Source organism: Scleropages formosus, chromosome 24 (assembly GCF_900964775.1).
Source record: "Scleropages formosus chromosome 24, fSclFor1.1, whole genome shotgun sequence".
Lineage (NCBI taxonomy): Eukaryota > Metazoa > Chordata > Actinopteri > Osteoglossiformes > Osteoglossidae > Scleropages > Scleropages formosus.
In genome coordinates, this window is record NC_041829.1 from 3636682 (window position 1) to 3651723 (window position 15042).

The window sequence follows — 15042 nt, forward strand, 5'->3', positions numbered from 1 at the left end:
TCACAGCAAAAGTAGGTCAGGACGGGTAATAATAATAAAAAAGTCAGTGGTCTCCTTTGGAATTATTAAACAACAAAATAAAAACAGCAACAATATGAATATTAAATTTATGTCATGATTATTTTAGATAGTTAAATATATCTATATGTATATATATATATAAAAAATAAGGCTTCCTTATGTAATAGAAAATATTTCTACTATTTAGAAAAATCTCATATTTCTGATTCGCGCACTTCACTCTCTGTCGCGAAACGCGCTTGTCCTCCTCAGGACCTATCCCGGAATCGTGGGTGGGCGGGTGCACCCACATAGAGGGAGAGCCCGCAAACTGCACACACACCGAATCGGACCCGAAAAGGCCAGGCGATACCCGTCGTGCCGCCCTCCTTTTACTTAGTCTTATCGTTTCCTTGCGCCTTCGACCCTGCATGGCGCCGGAACAAGCACACAGCCACGCATGCGCCTCCCTCCCCGTCTCGCTTTACGTATGTACGCACCTACGTACTCCGTGTTCACGCAGCTCGTCGTCGCTCGGCCCCGCCCGCTCCGTGACGTAGAGGAAGCGGCCGCCATTAGACAGGTTCCTTCAGTGAGAAGACGGCTACGCTGGGTTGGACGAGGCTCGGGTTGCTTTCCTGTCCGCCGCGGTGTCTCGGCTTCCTGCGCCCGGACCTCCGTCCTTGTTCGGCTTCTGCGTCCCGGCCGTGTCCCATGTGAGCCGCCAGTCGCGGTCCCACCGGCTTTTCACTCTCGCGCCTGACTGAGTCCGAGGAAGGCTTTTCAGGATGGCGGCCGGCGGAGCGGCGGGCGGCGGTAGCGGAAGGACCTACTCGTTCAAGGTGGTGCTGCTGGGCGAGGGCTGCGTGGGCAAGACGTCGCTGGTACTGCGCTACTGCGAGAACAAGTTCAACGACAAGCACATCACCACGCTGCAGGTGGGCCCGTGGCTCGCCTCGCCCGGTCTCTTCAAGCTCTTTCCTGTCCGGGTCTCTGTTCGGCCGCGCCGCGTCGCGTGGCGTTCCCACTTGTTCCCGGGCCGTGGTTCTCCCGGTATTTGCTGTCGCTCGGCTATATTTTATATATATATATATACACCTACGACGTTCCGCGTTCGATTCGTTCGGCTGGGTCGCTTTCGGCTTCCGTGACCCGTTCGGCTGGTTCATCATGATCATGTCGATCCGAGTCGCTGCTGATGAGGGACCCACTGATGCTATGTGCTGTGGGGTACCGTACTGGTCCCGCCGGTATCGGTTACCGGGCTCGATTCGGAAAGCAGACCGAGCGGCGCCAGCGCAGCCCGTGGCCTTACGTGACTACGAGAGGCGTGGGCGCTACTGTACAAAGTCTGTGTGTGTCTCTGCGCAGCTTCCTCACTCGTCCCCTTACTTACTAATAACCATTTTATTTATTATTATCGCAGTGGGGCAAAGCGACAACGGGGAGCAGAGCTGGTAACCTTTTTTTGGTGGTTTCTAAACGTTAAAATTAAGTGTGAAAATGTACAAAAAAAAGTAACTAGTATTGAAATGAATATTTAAAAGTTCAATGATGCTGACATGACACAGTATTGCTGAGCTGAGAGGTTGTCTCCCTGTTCTCTTTGTGGAGCCTCTGTGTGTTCCACAAACCCACATGACACACCATGTGATCGTCACTCTTTTTTGGGATGCTTTGGAGTGGAAGTGAGAGGATAGAAGGCTCTCGCTATGGGACTCATTCGTGCTCCCCTTTTGCTTTCAGTCATTAATATGAATTATTTTGTCCCCTCGGATGGCAGTTGCTTGTTTGTCGGCCTTGGATACAGTTTGTCGATATTTAAGGAATCTTTTTAAACCTGGTGTTTTTCGGGTAATCTGTTAATGTTTTACAGTGTTTGCCATCTACTTGGTTTTATTTGGCCATAAATTATAAAAAGTAGACATTGGTACAATTGTCATGCATCCTGACAGCCGTGCGGTGCTTTAACCGTCTGTGGCGCCAGGTCCCAAAGACCTGTCAGTGGTCCTCTTCTAGAAACTGCCGTTTGCTCTCCAGCCAAATGGCAGCACCAGGCTGCGGCACTGAGAGCGGGGTAGTTGCAAAACTGCCCAGTCGCACCTGTGGCAGCCACACTTCTGCTTTTAATAGCTTCTTACTTTTCGTGCTCTGTTTGAATCTCTTTCTGGCCCTCTTCCTTTCTTTCTTTTTTGGCGCTGACTTGCTGGGCCAGAAAGCCCCGGCGGCTGTAACTGATCTTGCGCCGACACGCTCGGAGGACTGGAGCCGTGCCCCGGGATGAGGAAAACGTGTGAGCTTCCATGAAGCGTTGAGCTGTTGCATCATGTGCGCTCTTTCTGCGACCTTTCTCAAGAAACTGGCACCTGAAGCACTCCGACTGCTGCCCCATGGGCCTCTTAATACCCTCATTGTCACAGAGCTCTTATAGGCCTCTCTGGTTGACCCTCTTTGTTTACATAGTACTGCCAGTTGGAGGAATGTAGAGCTTTTCCTCTCTTTTCTAGCTGAAGACGACAGTCATCTGCCAGTGGTCTCGGACTCAGGTGCTTGTGGGTACCGAACCTCTCCCGTGCTTAAAGAACAAAAAAGCCACATTGCAGCCATCTCTGGACCGATTGCTTTGGGAGTCCATGGTGAAGGTGTCTCCTGATCCATCAGGAAAGCTTTGTTGGGTCTTGGAGACCCCCCATCTGGTTTGTACAGTAAGGGACGGTATGGAAGCACTTTACCATTGCCACATGCCGCGCTTGTTCTGCATAAACGTGGCGAGACTGTGGAAACTCCACACAGACTGAACTGGATTGTAACCCAAGTCCAAACACATGGCTCAAGAGAGTGAAGCACCAGCCCTACCTGCTGATCCACTGCCTCTGCTCCTGTTTGTTATATAGCACGGTGTTTGCAGTTGTACATCATAGTAAGGCCTTGAGGTTACTTGGGCTTCTTTTCAGTTTAATGTGTGAAGAACATCTGACCCCAAGTCAACCTCTTCTGTGACATTCTTTGTCCAGAAGTGGGCAGGTTCCCTCCTGCCCCAAAAAAAGAAAATCACATGTATAAAAAGATTGCAGCAGTTGTTTAAAATCTAAGTAAACTTGCTGCTGTTACTGACTCTCTCCCCACTCAAAAGTATCTCTGCCTACAATGTATAGGTGCGTGTAACAAAAGGAGGCCAAGATGGTCACGTACGGTGCTTGTGAGGAGGGGTTTATTAATGGGCAGGTGTGTTAGTGGACAGAGGGACGGGATGGGGGTGGGGGGGGGGGCACAGGAAACTGCGGTCAAGGGGTGGCGCTCCGGGTGCAGGATTGGGGTCGGTGAGGTGCTTGGGCTCGTGTTTCCTGGTGCTCCGACTTTTGTCTCCGGAATCCAGGCTTCACGCTCTCGCTTTCCCTTGCTGGTCAGCCCGAGGGAAGAAATAGAGGACCTGCTTAGATTCCGGTGTCGTTGCTCCGCCTGGCCCTTAGCCCGCTCTGGTCTGCTACAGTGCGATACAATAGTTAATATTTATCAGTTTTTTTAATCATCCAGGGAAACCTCACTTTTGATAAACTCACAATGTCAGGATAAAGAACATACGTGAAATGTAGACTGCAAAACAATTTCCTGTTACTAATATTTAATTTCTAACATTTGTTTGCTCAGAGAGACTTAGTGTGAAGGGACTTTACAAGGATGTACCCATTTATAGAGCAGGGTATTCTTGGTGTATTCACCCTGAAAGGGTACTCCAGGAGTGGGACTCAAACCTGTAATGTTCAGATTTTGAGAACAACCCTGAACACGGTGCCACCTGCTCTTTGGTTTTGTTGTATTTCATGTTAGGTATTTTGCAAACATGGGGTAAGAAATTTAACAGTTGATCTCGCTTTCTAAATCGTATCATAGTTCTAACGTTTCTATAAATGTCTTATTTTTGTTCAGAATGTAATTCTGATCCTTTCGCTATCAACTTGTTTCTGTTCATCAGACCACATTGCTGAAGGTCGCTAATGATTTACAGAAGTTTTCTCTTTTATTGTCTCTGGTACCTTTCGCTGTGTCCGTCCTGCCTGTCATTGCAGGGCCCAGAGGAAGGCTGAGAACCAGGCTGTGATTTTGCAGATTAAAGATTTAAAGTCTTGTGTGAATGGGAGTGCTGGATGGAGAATTATCTAGAAGAAACGGTGTAATGGGGAATGGTACCTTGTTTTAGGCCTATGTAAAAGGGCGTCTGCCTCTTCATTGCACAGAATCCTGTTTTTTGGGTGTGTGTAGTTGTCTTGGAGTACTGCAAGATTAGTTTCTCCTGCAAGTGGGCAGCGCGTGTGTTAAGCAAGCTGTCTTACACCAAGTGCTCATCTCAATCTTCTTTCCCTTAAGCACAAATCCAGTGGCCCTGTTCCGCTGGTCAGAAAGACTGTTTACGTTCTCCAGGGCTCCTGCGCGGGCGCACGTGTGTGTGTGTGTGTGTGTGTTTCATGCTGCTGCTGTAGTTTGGGTCAAAGCTTAGTTTAGTTTTCACAAGTTTCTTCTGATTTTGGGCCTTATCCATGTAGGAGCTGAGGACCACATGCTGCTATTGTCCATGTCTGCCCAACAGGGGGGAGGGGGGTGTCTATTGCCAGCCTGTGCTGGTCCCTGAAAATGGTATTCTGCCCTCCTTTTTTATTTCTCTAATGTAATTTATTGTTCTAAGCTACTTGCACTGATGTGTTCATTTATAAATGGAGTAATTTTTACTGGAGCAGTTCAGGGTGAGTACCTTGCCCAGGGCACTACAGCAGGAGGTGGGATTCAAACCTGGGTCCCTTGAGTGAAACTGCAGCAGCGCTATCCACTACTCCACGTGATGTCTCTGATTGTGTGTTTGCCCAAGCCCGTCCATCCCGTTACCTTAGCCCCGATATGGGCGTTAACCCATCAGCCACGCGTGTTCACATGACAGTCCCAAGCTGCCAGCGTCTTGTGCAACAAGGAGTTTGCAGTGTCATAAATTACATTTGCGCACGTCCTCGCCTTCCAGCCCAGACCGGAACAGAATGCGGTCACTTTGGCAATCGGTGCCAGCGCGCATATTAATATCTGTGCTTGAGCTTTGTATGTTTGGTTGGTGGAGGTATATTGGCCTTAACACTTTCTATTAGAGGTGTTAGAATGATGGCGTAAAGGGGGTTCCTAACCCTTGTTAGCCAGACACTAGGGGATGCCTTGTGAAGAATTACCTGGAGGTTGCTCTGCTGGGGATGGAGGGGTGATACCTTTTCCAGGTTAATTTGGATCTGAGCAAATATAATGAGCAGAGCGCTGCCGAGGGAAGCTGTATGGCGTGACGGCTGGGGACGGAGGCTGCCGGCTTCACGTCTGCCCAGTTACGTAAGAGATGCTCTGAGCTTTCAAAGGCCTAAGTGGCGTGTCATTGGAAGTTAGCAGGTCCTTTTATGTTGGAGTCCCGACTGAGGGTGAGGGCTAATTGAAGACTACCCAGGTGTCCATGCCTGTGACAGAGGGGTCCCTTGGAGGACGATGTCTTCTAACAGTCTGTGGAGTGGGCGTGTCTGGGAGACTTTACCATGGCATTCCATAAAGTTGCAGGCCTCTGCAAGTGGTGCACTGGTTCTCTGTCCTGGGTTCAAATCCCACCTCCTGCTGTAGTGCCCTTGATCAAGGCACTGAGCCTGAATTGCTCCAGTAAAAATGACCCTGCTGAATAAATAGGTAAATCATTGCAAGTAGCTTATGTAGTGCGTCACTTTGTTCATTTAGCTGATGCTTTTCTCCAAATTTTCAGCTTATAACGTTCACAGGGCTCATTGCTGTGCATCCTGGCAGTGAGAGAAAAGGGAGTGTTGGGAGGATCACTTTTGCTTATCTAGAAATAAACTAATGTATTCATGGTCTGGATGGACATTGCGATGCACCCATCCTTATGTTATCAAAATCCCTTGTCCATCAAAGGTTTGTGGAGCTCCAGGATGAGTGGTGGGTGTGAAACTATGAATTTAATCAGATGCCAGGGAATGGTACTGTTATAACTTGTAGTACATACATATATGAGATCTATACATAAAATAAAGTATGTAATAGCTGGGGCAGTGTGTTATAAAGACACATTAGTTTAGGCACTGGGTAAAATATACTTTAGCTGCAATTGGTACAGCAGTCCTCTCGTAGACTGTTGATGTGGTGAATTTGCACACACAAGTAGGTAATACAGTATGTTAAATATGTTGCTTAGTTTATACATAAGCTGCGGAACTGGGCAAGTGTCTGGTAATTTTCATAACCAAAGTGAACTGTGTTTAAAGAGGAAACTTATAGTGGTACATGCTGTACATATTGTTTCTGGGGTCCTGTCATTCCCTGGACTCCATGGCAGCACCCTGTAAGCATTTGCATTTGATCCCTCTGCACATCAGAGGTTGTTTGTGTGCCGCTCCCAGGGCCCTGTGCCGAGTGGTGAGCTGCCAAGAAGTATAAAAACGTCCCGAGTGCTGTTCCTTCCCTCTTTTGAGATCCGGTGGCGGCACCCCCGGCCTGTTGCCATGACTACGCTGCTTCGGCCCCTGCTAAGTGAGCACAGTTAGAATGACTGTGCGGTCACACGGAGCGCATGGACACCCAAGGGACACTCACCCTGGATTCGGTTGGCTGTAGAGGCGAGGCAGAAGTCATGAAAGGAACGAGTTTCATATCTGTTGGCTTTCTCGTGGTTTGGATAACCAGGCAGGTTACAGTTTTTTCAATAAATTACTAAACTATTTTTGTGCTTTGTTCATCAACCAGTATCATAAGCCTACAGAGTGCCATGTACATGAAGTTCTGAGATGCTGGTCCTATGGTGTCAGTGCTAGTTTAGCTGTAATCCGGTCCTCCCTGCTCATGGGCTCTTCTCCCTGGACCCTTGGGATGCCAATGAAAACGTGACCTGGGTTCATGTGCCACGGGGGGGTAACGTGAACAGCTTTGCAGTCCGCTCGTTTGTTTTGTCGAGGAAACATGTCAGCAAACGTATGTCATGGTCTCTTTGGAACCATTCCAGCTTGAGGACATTTTTGATTAAAATTCTCCCAGAGCCAAAAATTTTTTTTAAAGCTGGTTGTGACCAGAGAGAATACGTAAACAGTTGCGTATCTCCTTAGAAGTCTGTATGAGGTTGGTAACCTGAGTTATGAAACACTTTTTTCTTGAGTTATTATAACTGAGTTGTGATTTTGCATGGACGGGTCCACTGCGATGCTCCAAAGTAAGGTGTGCGCACGCGCAAAAATCTTTGGGCGTCCTATGGGTTTGTTTTTGGAACGTGACTACATTTAGAAGTATGCAAATGAGCAAATAGTACAGGAAAGAGTGTAAAGGAGAGTAGATGGGATAAAGTAATGAGAAGTGGAAAAGTAACTGTGTGCAGTGGCTGTGTGAAATAAGGTGGTAAAATAGACTGTACCCTGAAGCAGCTTGTTTGTTTTTGGCAAGTTCTGCTCAGCTGTGTTGCTTTGAGGTCCAGTTTTTGTTTGTGCTTTAAATGATCCTCAGAGCCCTGGCAGAAGTGCTGCCACAGTGATTAATTTTCCAGGTAGACAGGAGGTAGCTGTGGGGGAATGAGAGGTTTCCAGTCTCTTCTCCAGCTGGACTCTGGTTTGGCCAAGGACCTGGACCCGGACTGCAGTTCGTTTTCTCGCTGCCTTCCGTCCTGGATCTGCCCTCCCCTGACGTCTTTCTCCTGACCGTTTCTCAGTAGAAGGGCTTACGGTGCCAGCCGTTCCTGGTACTCTTTTACTAACGGATCAAATTTTTTTCTCCTTCTAGGCATCCTTCTTGACAAAGAAGCTGAACATTGGAGGGAAAAGGGTGAATCTGGCAATATGGGTAAGCCTTGGTTTGTTTACACTCTTGTAATCTCATGGTCTTTCTAATATGTCTTTTTGGGAGGAGTCCCTTGGTGAGCTTGGGAGCGTCGTAAAGAGTGTGTGATCTGCGCAGAAGGTCATGTGAGCAGATCCGTCCAGCCAGACAGCAGGGTATATCATTGACGTTTGCTCCTGTGTTCTGGTGCATGCCGCTTTTCCAGATTTCACAGTTAAGAGGCCTATTCTGGGGCAAGGACCTCATGGTCAGGCACACAGAGTGTAGGGATCAGCCCCAAGTGCAGCTGCGAGCCCTGCCCTCCGTCACCGCCGGCAGACATGCTGAGTCACAGGAGGAACGGAGATGCCATTTAGGTCCACAGATGAGTCAAACGGAGAATCTCGCGTTGTGTGCTCCCACCCCTTGCCGCAGCAGATGGCCCAGCCTGCCGCAACTTCGTACATGTGGGAAAACAGAACAGAAACTGACTTGCGATCGTTCCTGGACATTTACTTTGTATCCAAGCAGCATTGTAGAAAAGGTGTTGGTTCAATAATAGTTAACAATGGTCATCCCCATTGCTGTTACACTTATTTCTGGCAATAAGCTAAGCGTGACCCACTTCTTAATGTGTGTTCAGTGCTGCTCCGTCTGCTGGTTTTTCTTCCGGCTCAACGCTCAAGTTAACGTGCTCTAATTTAGCTGTTAGAATGAATGGCTCGGTTCAGCTCATCTTCAGTCAAGTTTGTGTTGGACTAAGAAGACAGGCATGTTTGTGACAGTAACTTGTGACTTTTTTTGATTTCCTTTGAAGCTTAAAATGGAAATTTAATGCTGAAAATCCTTTCTTTCATTAGATGAAAGATTAACAATGTTTAAGTATATAGTGTAATAATGCACTTGCTATCTGCAGCTGCTTTCTCAGAGTTGTCATGTTGGAATGGAGCACAGGGTACTCTCTGAATTGGACACTCTCCAGTCCCTCACCGGGTACAATTATAACTTTACATTTATTCATTTATCTGACTCTAGTCACTTAGTGTTAAGTTACCTACAATTATTTACCCATTCATATAGCTGGTTAACTTCAAAGGTACTACAGCTGAAGGTGGGATTTGAACCTGTCACTTTTGGGTCCAAAAGCAGCAGCTCTGAGCACCAGCTCACCCAACTGCCTCCTACTCCTCAGCATATGAAGTGAGCACAGTTTGCTTTTCCTCGACTTGATGTCTACATTGTCAGTTGTCTGCCAGCATGAGAAATTCTGTCCAACAAGGGTAATTAAGAGCTCAGCAAGAACAACCAGTCTGACCAGTAAGGTGCTGGAGACACTTGTGAGGAGCCAATGTCCTAGTAGATGAAGTGTGCTGTACATTGCCAGGAAGAAGACTTGGGATGAATCGTTTTGCTGCAACATTTGTTTCTTCTGTATCACTGAAACAGTTCTTCTTCATTTTCTTGTCTCATGTAGGACACTGCAGGTCAGGAGAGATTCCACGCTCTGGGGCCCATTTATTACAGAGACTCCAATGGAGCAATCTTAGTGTATGACATCACAGATGAGGACTCGTTTCAGAAGGTGCGCCTTTGATGCATTGATCTTCTCGCTCACCCCCAGTGGCTCTATTAGCATAAAGGGGACACAGAGTACAGTGTTTATTGAGGTGTAATACCTGGAATCCTGCTTTCTTACAAGGCTCAGCTAACTATTAAAGTACTGTTTGTGGTCTTTAACACTTTTTTTTTTTTTCTTCTTCCCCCCCCAGGTGAAAAATTGGGTGAAAGAATTACGGAAAATGTTGGGAAATGAAATATCTTTATGTATAGTAGGTAAGTTGGTCATTGATTGAGAAACAAAGTGTTATCCTGTGTTATCGTTTTTTGTATTCCTGTATCTTTCAGTCTGGTTACCACAAAAGCTCGTATTCACATACATATTGCATGAAAATGTTTGATTTCATTTAACTAGAAAATCAGTACATATTTGCGAGGGGTTTGCTGGTGTGAGTCATGGGAGCAGATCATATGTCAGTTGTCGTTACATGAGGAGGCGATCAGTGGCTGCGGTGCTGCATTCCTCTGGGGCTGGAGTGCCTTGGCTCACGTCTGCAGTCCACATCGAGGCTCATCACATGAGTGGCATCCTCCCATGTTTGACCCAGCTGAGAACTCCCTGTTGCTCCTGGTCATGTGATGTAATGGGTGGGAAGAGGGAAGGGAGAGAGACTTGATGCTCCACCAGAGTCTCTGGTCAGGCTCACCTGGTGCTACAGCTTTTTCTGAAGAGCCTCTTGAGTGGCTTGAATTATACTTCACACCTTGTGGTGGAGTAGGATCCCCATTAGGATTTTGTGTGTGGGGTTCAACCTTGCAGCTCTCCATAAAGAAGAGAATGTGACAGTTGTGATGAACTTGTGTGTTGGCTTACCTCTTCTCGTTCACTTTCCGCCTCATTCTGTCCACAATGCATGCTTTCCCGTGGCTCTGTAAAGAGACTAGATGTGACAGTTGGGTGCGGGATCCACCGCTGTACCGCGAGAGTCCTGACACATCCAGACCCCTGGCTCTCACACCCCCACTCACATTTTTCCTCTCCTTACTAGCCCTTCTGCCTTTGTGAACTCAACATAATGTTGCACTAACCCTCCCACCCAAGATAGCCCCTTCCTTTTGCATTATTACATAGGGAAAATGTGACTCCCCTTCCTTCTGCAAAGTGACACCAACCACTGAGCTTATGCTATATAATAAGCTTGTGACTCATGAAGGAGCACACATCAGGCTGTATCCTGCTCATCGCTGCCCCTCACAGATATTTAATTGTATGAAAGATGCTTTTATGTTTCTTTAACTGTATCGACTTAACGGGGCACTTTCATGCCATGAGAAATTTGTCCGCACGTCAGATCTCGGAAGGGTGGCGTTTGAATGCTCTTATTGTCCTAGTTGACAGCTGGGATGTATTGGAGAGGCACTGTCTTGTTTTCCCTCAATGCTTTTTTTTTTTTTTTTTTTTTTTTTTTTTTTTTTTTTAATCATGTATTAATTTTTCTCTCCCACTGCAAAGGTAATAAAACAGACCTGGAGAAGGAGAGGACCGTGTCCGTCCAGGAAGCAGAAGGGTATGTTGAGGTTTGCCTTTTGTAGCTCTGGATCCTAGCAGACCTTGGGACCTTTCCTTCCGCTACAGTGTGCTTCACTAAAGCCGTCGTCATACTTTAGGTCCGTCGTCCTTCGCTCCACATTTTAAGACCTTCCAAATGGGAGGTACACTAAGCCTCAGGCAGTGAAGTGTGCTTATTCAGTAAATATTCAAAGTCCTATCTTAGGAAAGGTCTAATAATGTGTGTGGGTTTTTCTGCTTTTTTTGTGCAGGTATGCAGAGTCTGTCGGGGCAAAACACTATCACACGTCGGCGAAATTAAATAAAGGAATCGAGGAGCTCTTCCTTGACCTTTGTAAAAGTAAGTTCTTTTCTTTTTTGTTTTGTTAAAGCAGCAAAACTCTTGCTGTTTGTTAGGTCTTGTACAATGGCTTTATCAGATAAGCTTGAACACAAGATGAAATGTGTGAACTACTTTGCATAATGTTGGCTCAGTTTTTATACCCAGCTGTACAAATGGGTAAATCATGGTAAGTTGCTTTGGAGAAAAGCGTCAGATAAGTACATGTGAGATCCCCTTTCACATCTGCAAAATACCGTTCATGGCCTTTGCGTTAAGATAATTTGCTAGCTGACATTTTTAATCCCAAGGGAAAGCACTAACTCTAAGTCCAGTGTTACTTTTCAAATAATTACCTATGGTAATAAAGGTGAGCAATTTAACTGCTCGTTACACAGCAGCGTAACTTTCACTGTAGCAAATGTTGGTGAGTATCTTGCTGAAGGGTATTGGAGCAGGAATGAGACTGGAATCTGGGTGCTTGGAGTGGGAGGGGGCAGCGCTAACAGTGACCTGCTGTCGTACCAAAAAAAGGCACATGCTGGAATTCTGGAGACTCGTCCTTTCATCTCAGCCACAAATTTTATCAACTAGTGGAATTAGTGTTTAATGCTTCTACGTACCTGTCCTGGATGTGTCCCCTCCCCCTCCAGCCTTACGCCCTGTGTTGCCGGGTTAGGTTCCGGCTCCCCGTGACCCTGCATGGGACAAGCGGTTTCAGAAAGTGTGTGTACGCGCGCGTGCCTCTAGGTACTGCTCTGGGCACATTGTGAAACTTGCTTACCTGGTAGCAGTGAAGTAGTGGAGCCAGTTGTGCGCAGACTTACCAGTTCTTCTGGCGCTTATTGCCCTAGAGCTTTGAAGCGATCCATTTATTAATCTTTCCATCTGCTCTAGCCACAGAAACTTAGTCCTCTTCTTAAACATGAAAGGCCCCAACCTGGTGCCGTGGCTGGTGTTTAGTTCTTTCTTTCGGTGGCGCTTTTCTCCAAAGCGAATTGTGCTGTTAGGTCTACATTCCATTCTACTCACTGTAATTGACCCATTTAAGCAACTAATTGGAGCAATTCAGGGTAATTGCTGTACCTTACCCTACTCAAGGGTAACATGGCAGGAGATGCAATTCAAGCCTGTGTCCTTGCAGGCACCACCTTGTACTCCCAACTACTGCTCCGCCTGATGTCCCAAATAACTTTTCCGTGCCATCTTTGATGGACAGGAATGATGGAGACGGCACAGGCAGATGAAAGGGCAAAGGGCAACGGCGCCAGCCAGTCGGGGGCATCGCGACGAGGGGTGCAGATCATCGACGACGAACCCCAAGCTGCCACAGCTGCCGGGGGCGGGTGCTGCTCCGGTTAGCTGCACCTGTTCCTCTGCCCCAGGACTGTGGACTCTGCCTTCCCCCCATCACATGCCCTACAACTAAATGTCACGAAGACTGCCATTCTAAGAAGTCACACGTACGATCACGGCCCACCCCCCTCCATTGAATGTGTTTAACCGTATTTCTAAGTAATCGCAGACCTAACGCTGAAGAGACTTCTGAAACGAGTGAACTTTGGAGTAAGACTACCAGGAGACAGCTCTTTGGTCTCTCAGTTTATTTAACAAGTGTTTACCAGTGGTGTGTCTAAGCCCCGCCCCATTTCTCTCGCCCTACTTATGCACATGCCCCGATTCAAATTTGTTTTTTATTCTTTGACACGGATAATGTGCATGTAGAATTTAATTCTGTAAAAGCTTAATTTGGTTTACTTTTAAAAGAAATCTTTATTTAATAAGTTATGTGTATAATGGAAATCTAAACATGCTCAGTCCCATTGTATGTTTTGTGGTGAACAGTGAAGTCCAGCATCTTTTTTTTTTTTTTTTTTTTTTTTTTTTTTTTTTTTTTTTTTTAACTGTCATTTAATCCTTTTTGCAGGTTTTTTTTTTTTGCACTGGCCCATAGCTATCAGGTTTTTTGTTATACTGTACTTGTTTGCCAAGTGGATATGTAAAAGAAAAAGCATTGTACAATACATATTAAATATTTTATCTGCTTTTACAAGCTTTGGGAAAAATACACAGGTGTAGAAAAGTGTACATTAGTCTTGTTAATCATTATAAAATGAAAATAACAATTGTTGGTGAAAGCACTTCTTTGAAATAGTTCCCCCCTGCAAGTTTTGTTTTTGTTTTTTTTTTTTTCCTCTTTTTTGTAATGGAATCTTATGATGAGGAGGAAGTTGTGCCATTTCTCAGAGTATAGCCTTATGCTGCAGAGATGAATATAAGGAAGGCCAATAGGTTCAATATACAATTGCATGCCTTGTTTCTTTGAAAACTGGTAAAACTGACACTTGGGAAATCTGAGCTCACATTGCAGTAGAACTGTAAAACATTTTATAAAGAGTAAAGACACTTGGTGTTTGAAGGTAAAATGGCGTGAATATCACGGGATCCCTGTGCTCGGCACGTCATGCTTCTTCAGCAGCAGACCTTGGTGAGGCCTAGGATGGGTCTGGGGTGTACCCTTTCACTGCATTTGCCTGCTCCTCTCTGTGCCCTGATGCTCAGTAGTGAATTTAACACATTGAGTGTTGCTGCTCGTTTCTTTTAATTTTGAACTGTGCATCTTAAAAACTTGGCAAGCCTGCTTCAGGGTGAAATCTGTTTCTTGTTATGACAATGCATTGTGCACCCCCCTGCCCCTTTCCTTTTTTTGGACTTTCTTTCGACTGTGATTTATACACAATGAAATATGTTTTGTGTTTGAATCAACAGCTGTGTGAGTGGTTTTAATAGAAATCAAAGTAGTACAGTAATGTCCCTGAATGGAGTTGACAAATAAGAATGCAGTGAAGAACTCTGGGCTACATTCGAAATCCAGCACAAGTTGTTTGTGTTTTTTTTTTTTTTTTTTGGGGGGGGCGAAAGTATCACAGCTGTCTATGGTGGAGTTTTTGCTATTAATTTGATGTACATAACTTGTATTTTATCTAATAACCCTTAATACTGAGGTCATAGACATGCCAGCATATTGGGGGGGGGCTAGTTTTGTGGGTCCCTCTTGTTGCTCAAAGTCATTTATTTTGGAAAAAATTCATTGCAAACAAAAGTGCTGGTTATTTGTGCACAAGTGTCAATGGCTGGCACACTTTGAGTCAACACTTTGTGTTTAATGGCATAAAATGAGTGTGTGGAGAACTTTTGAACTTGACGTTTGCTAGTGTGTTTAGCTTTTCTACATCTTCCTGAAACCTGCTAGATGTTGAGAGCATTTTACAGTTGGACCTGTAACAAAGTACCATTGAAAACGAGAAGGTAATAACCAGCAGCAGACATGCAGTTACCTTCCTTAGGTATTTACTGATGCTTAATTCATCAATCGGTGTAATTTCATGGGTTTCGGCACCATCTCAAGTAACTTCCTTTTCCAAGCTCCACAATTCCTGCTGAGTCATTTGGTGTGTAAAAACATGAGGGTCTGGTATTATTAAATAGATGGTAACTAAATGAAAATACAGTAATCTATTGCCAATATACTGTTGATCCCAACACCAGAGGGTCGCATCATCCTCATGCTTTCTGGTGGTGGACTGTAGGTAAAATATTAACCATGCTTACCTGTCTGAAACAAAGAAAACACTATGGGATGGTCCTTCAGGGAAGAAACTGCAGTGTCACCCTGTAGTTCCCTTCAGTGCTGAACTCTGCCCTTGACACACCTCTCATAACCTCCACATATGTGGCCCGTGAGTGAGAGCTGACGGTTACGACCCTTCGG

At 45.8% G+C, this 15042-nt stretch overlaps 1 protein-coding gene across 2 annotated transcripts; it reads left to right on the plus strand.

Annotated features, from left to right (window-relative positions):
- The first annotated feature begins 565 nt into the window (after positions 1–565).
- On the plus strand, positions 566–13161 carry rab21 (RAB21, member RAS oncogene family). 2 transcript variants are annotated; one of them, XM_018756099.2, is made up of 7 exons: positions 566–938; positions 7789–7848; positions 9299–9406; positions 9594–9657; positions 10895–10949; positions 11203–11291; positions 12490–13161. In XM_018756099.2, exons 1-7 carry the CDS (start codon positions 789–791, stop codon positions 12630–12632), a joined length of 669 nt encoding a protein of 222 aa, XP_018611615.1. In that variant the 5' UTR covers positions 566–788; the 3' UTR covers positions 12633–13161. The 2 variants fall into 2 exon arrangements, with proteins under 2 accessions (XP_018611615.1, XP_018611616.1); XM_018756100.2 differs by having other exon boundaries at positions 12415–12491.
- Positions 13162–15042: the final 1881 nt, after the last annotated feature.

Coding starts and splice junctions, on each gene's coding strand:
- rab21 (XM_018756099.2), top strand. CDS start 789: ATGGCGGCCGGCGGAGCGGCGGGCGGCGGTAGCGGAAGGACCTACTCG. Junction 939..7,788: donor AGCACATCACCACGCTGCAG/GTGGGCCCGTGG, acceptor TTCTCCTTCTAG/GCATCCTTCTTGACAAAGAA. Junction 9,407..9,593: donor ATGAGGACTCGTTTCAGAAG/GTGCGCCTTTGA, acceptor TTCCCCCCCCAG/GTGAAAAATTGGGTGAAAGA.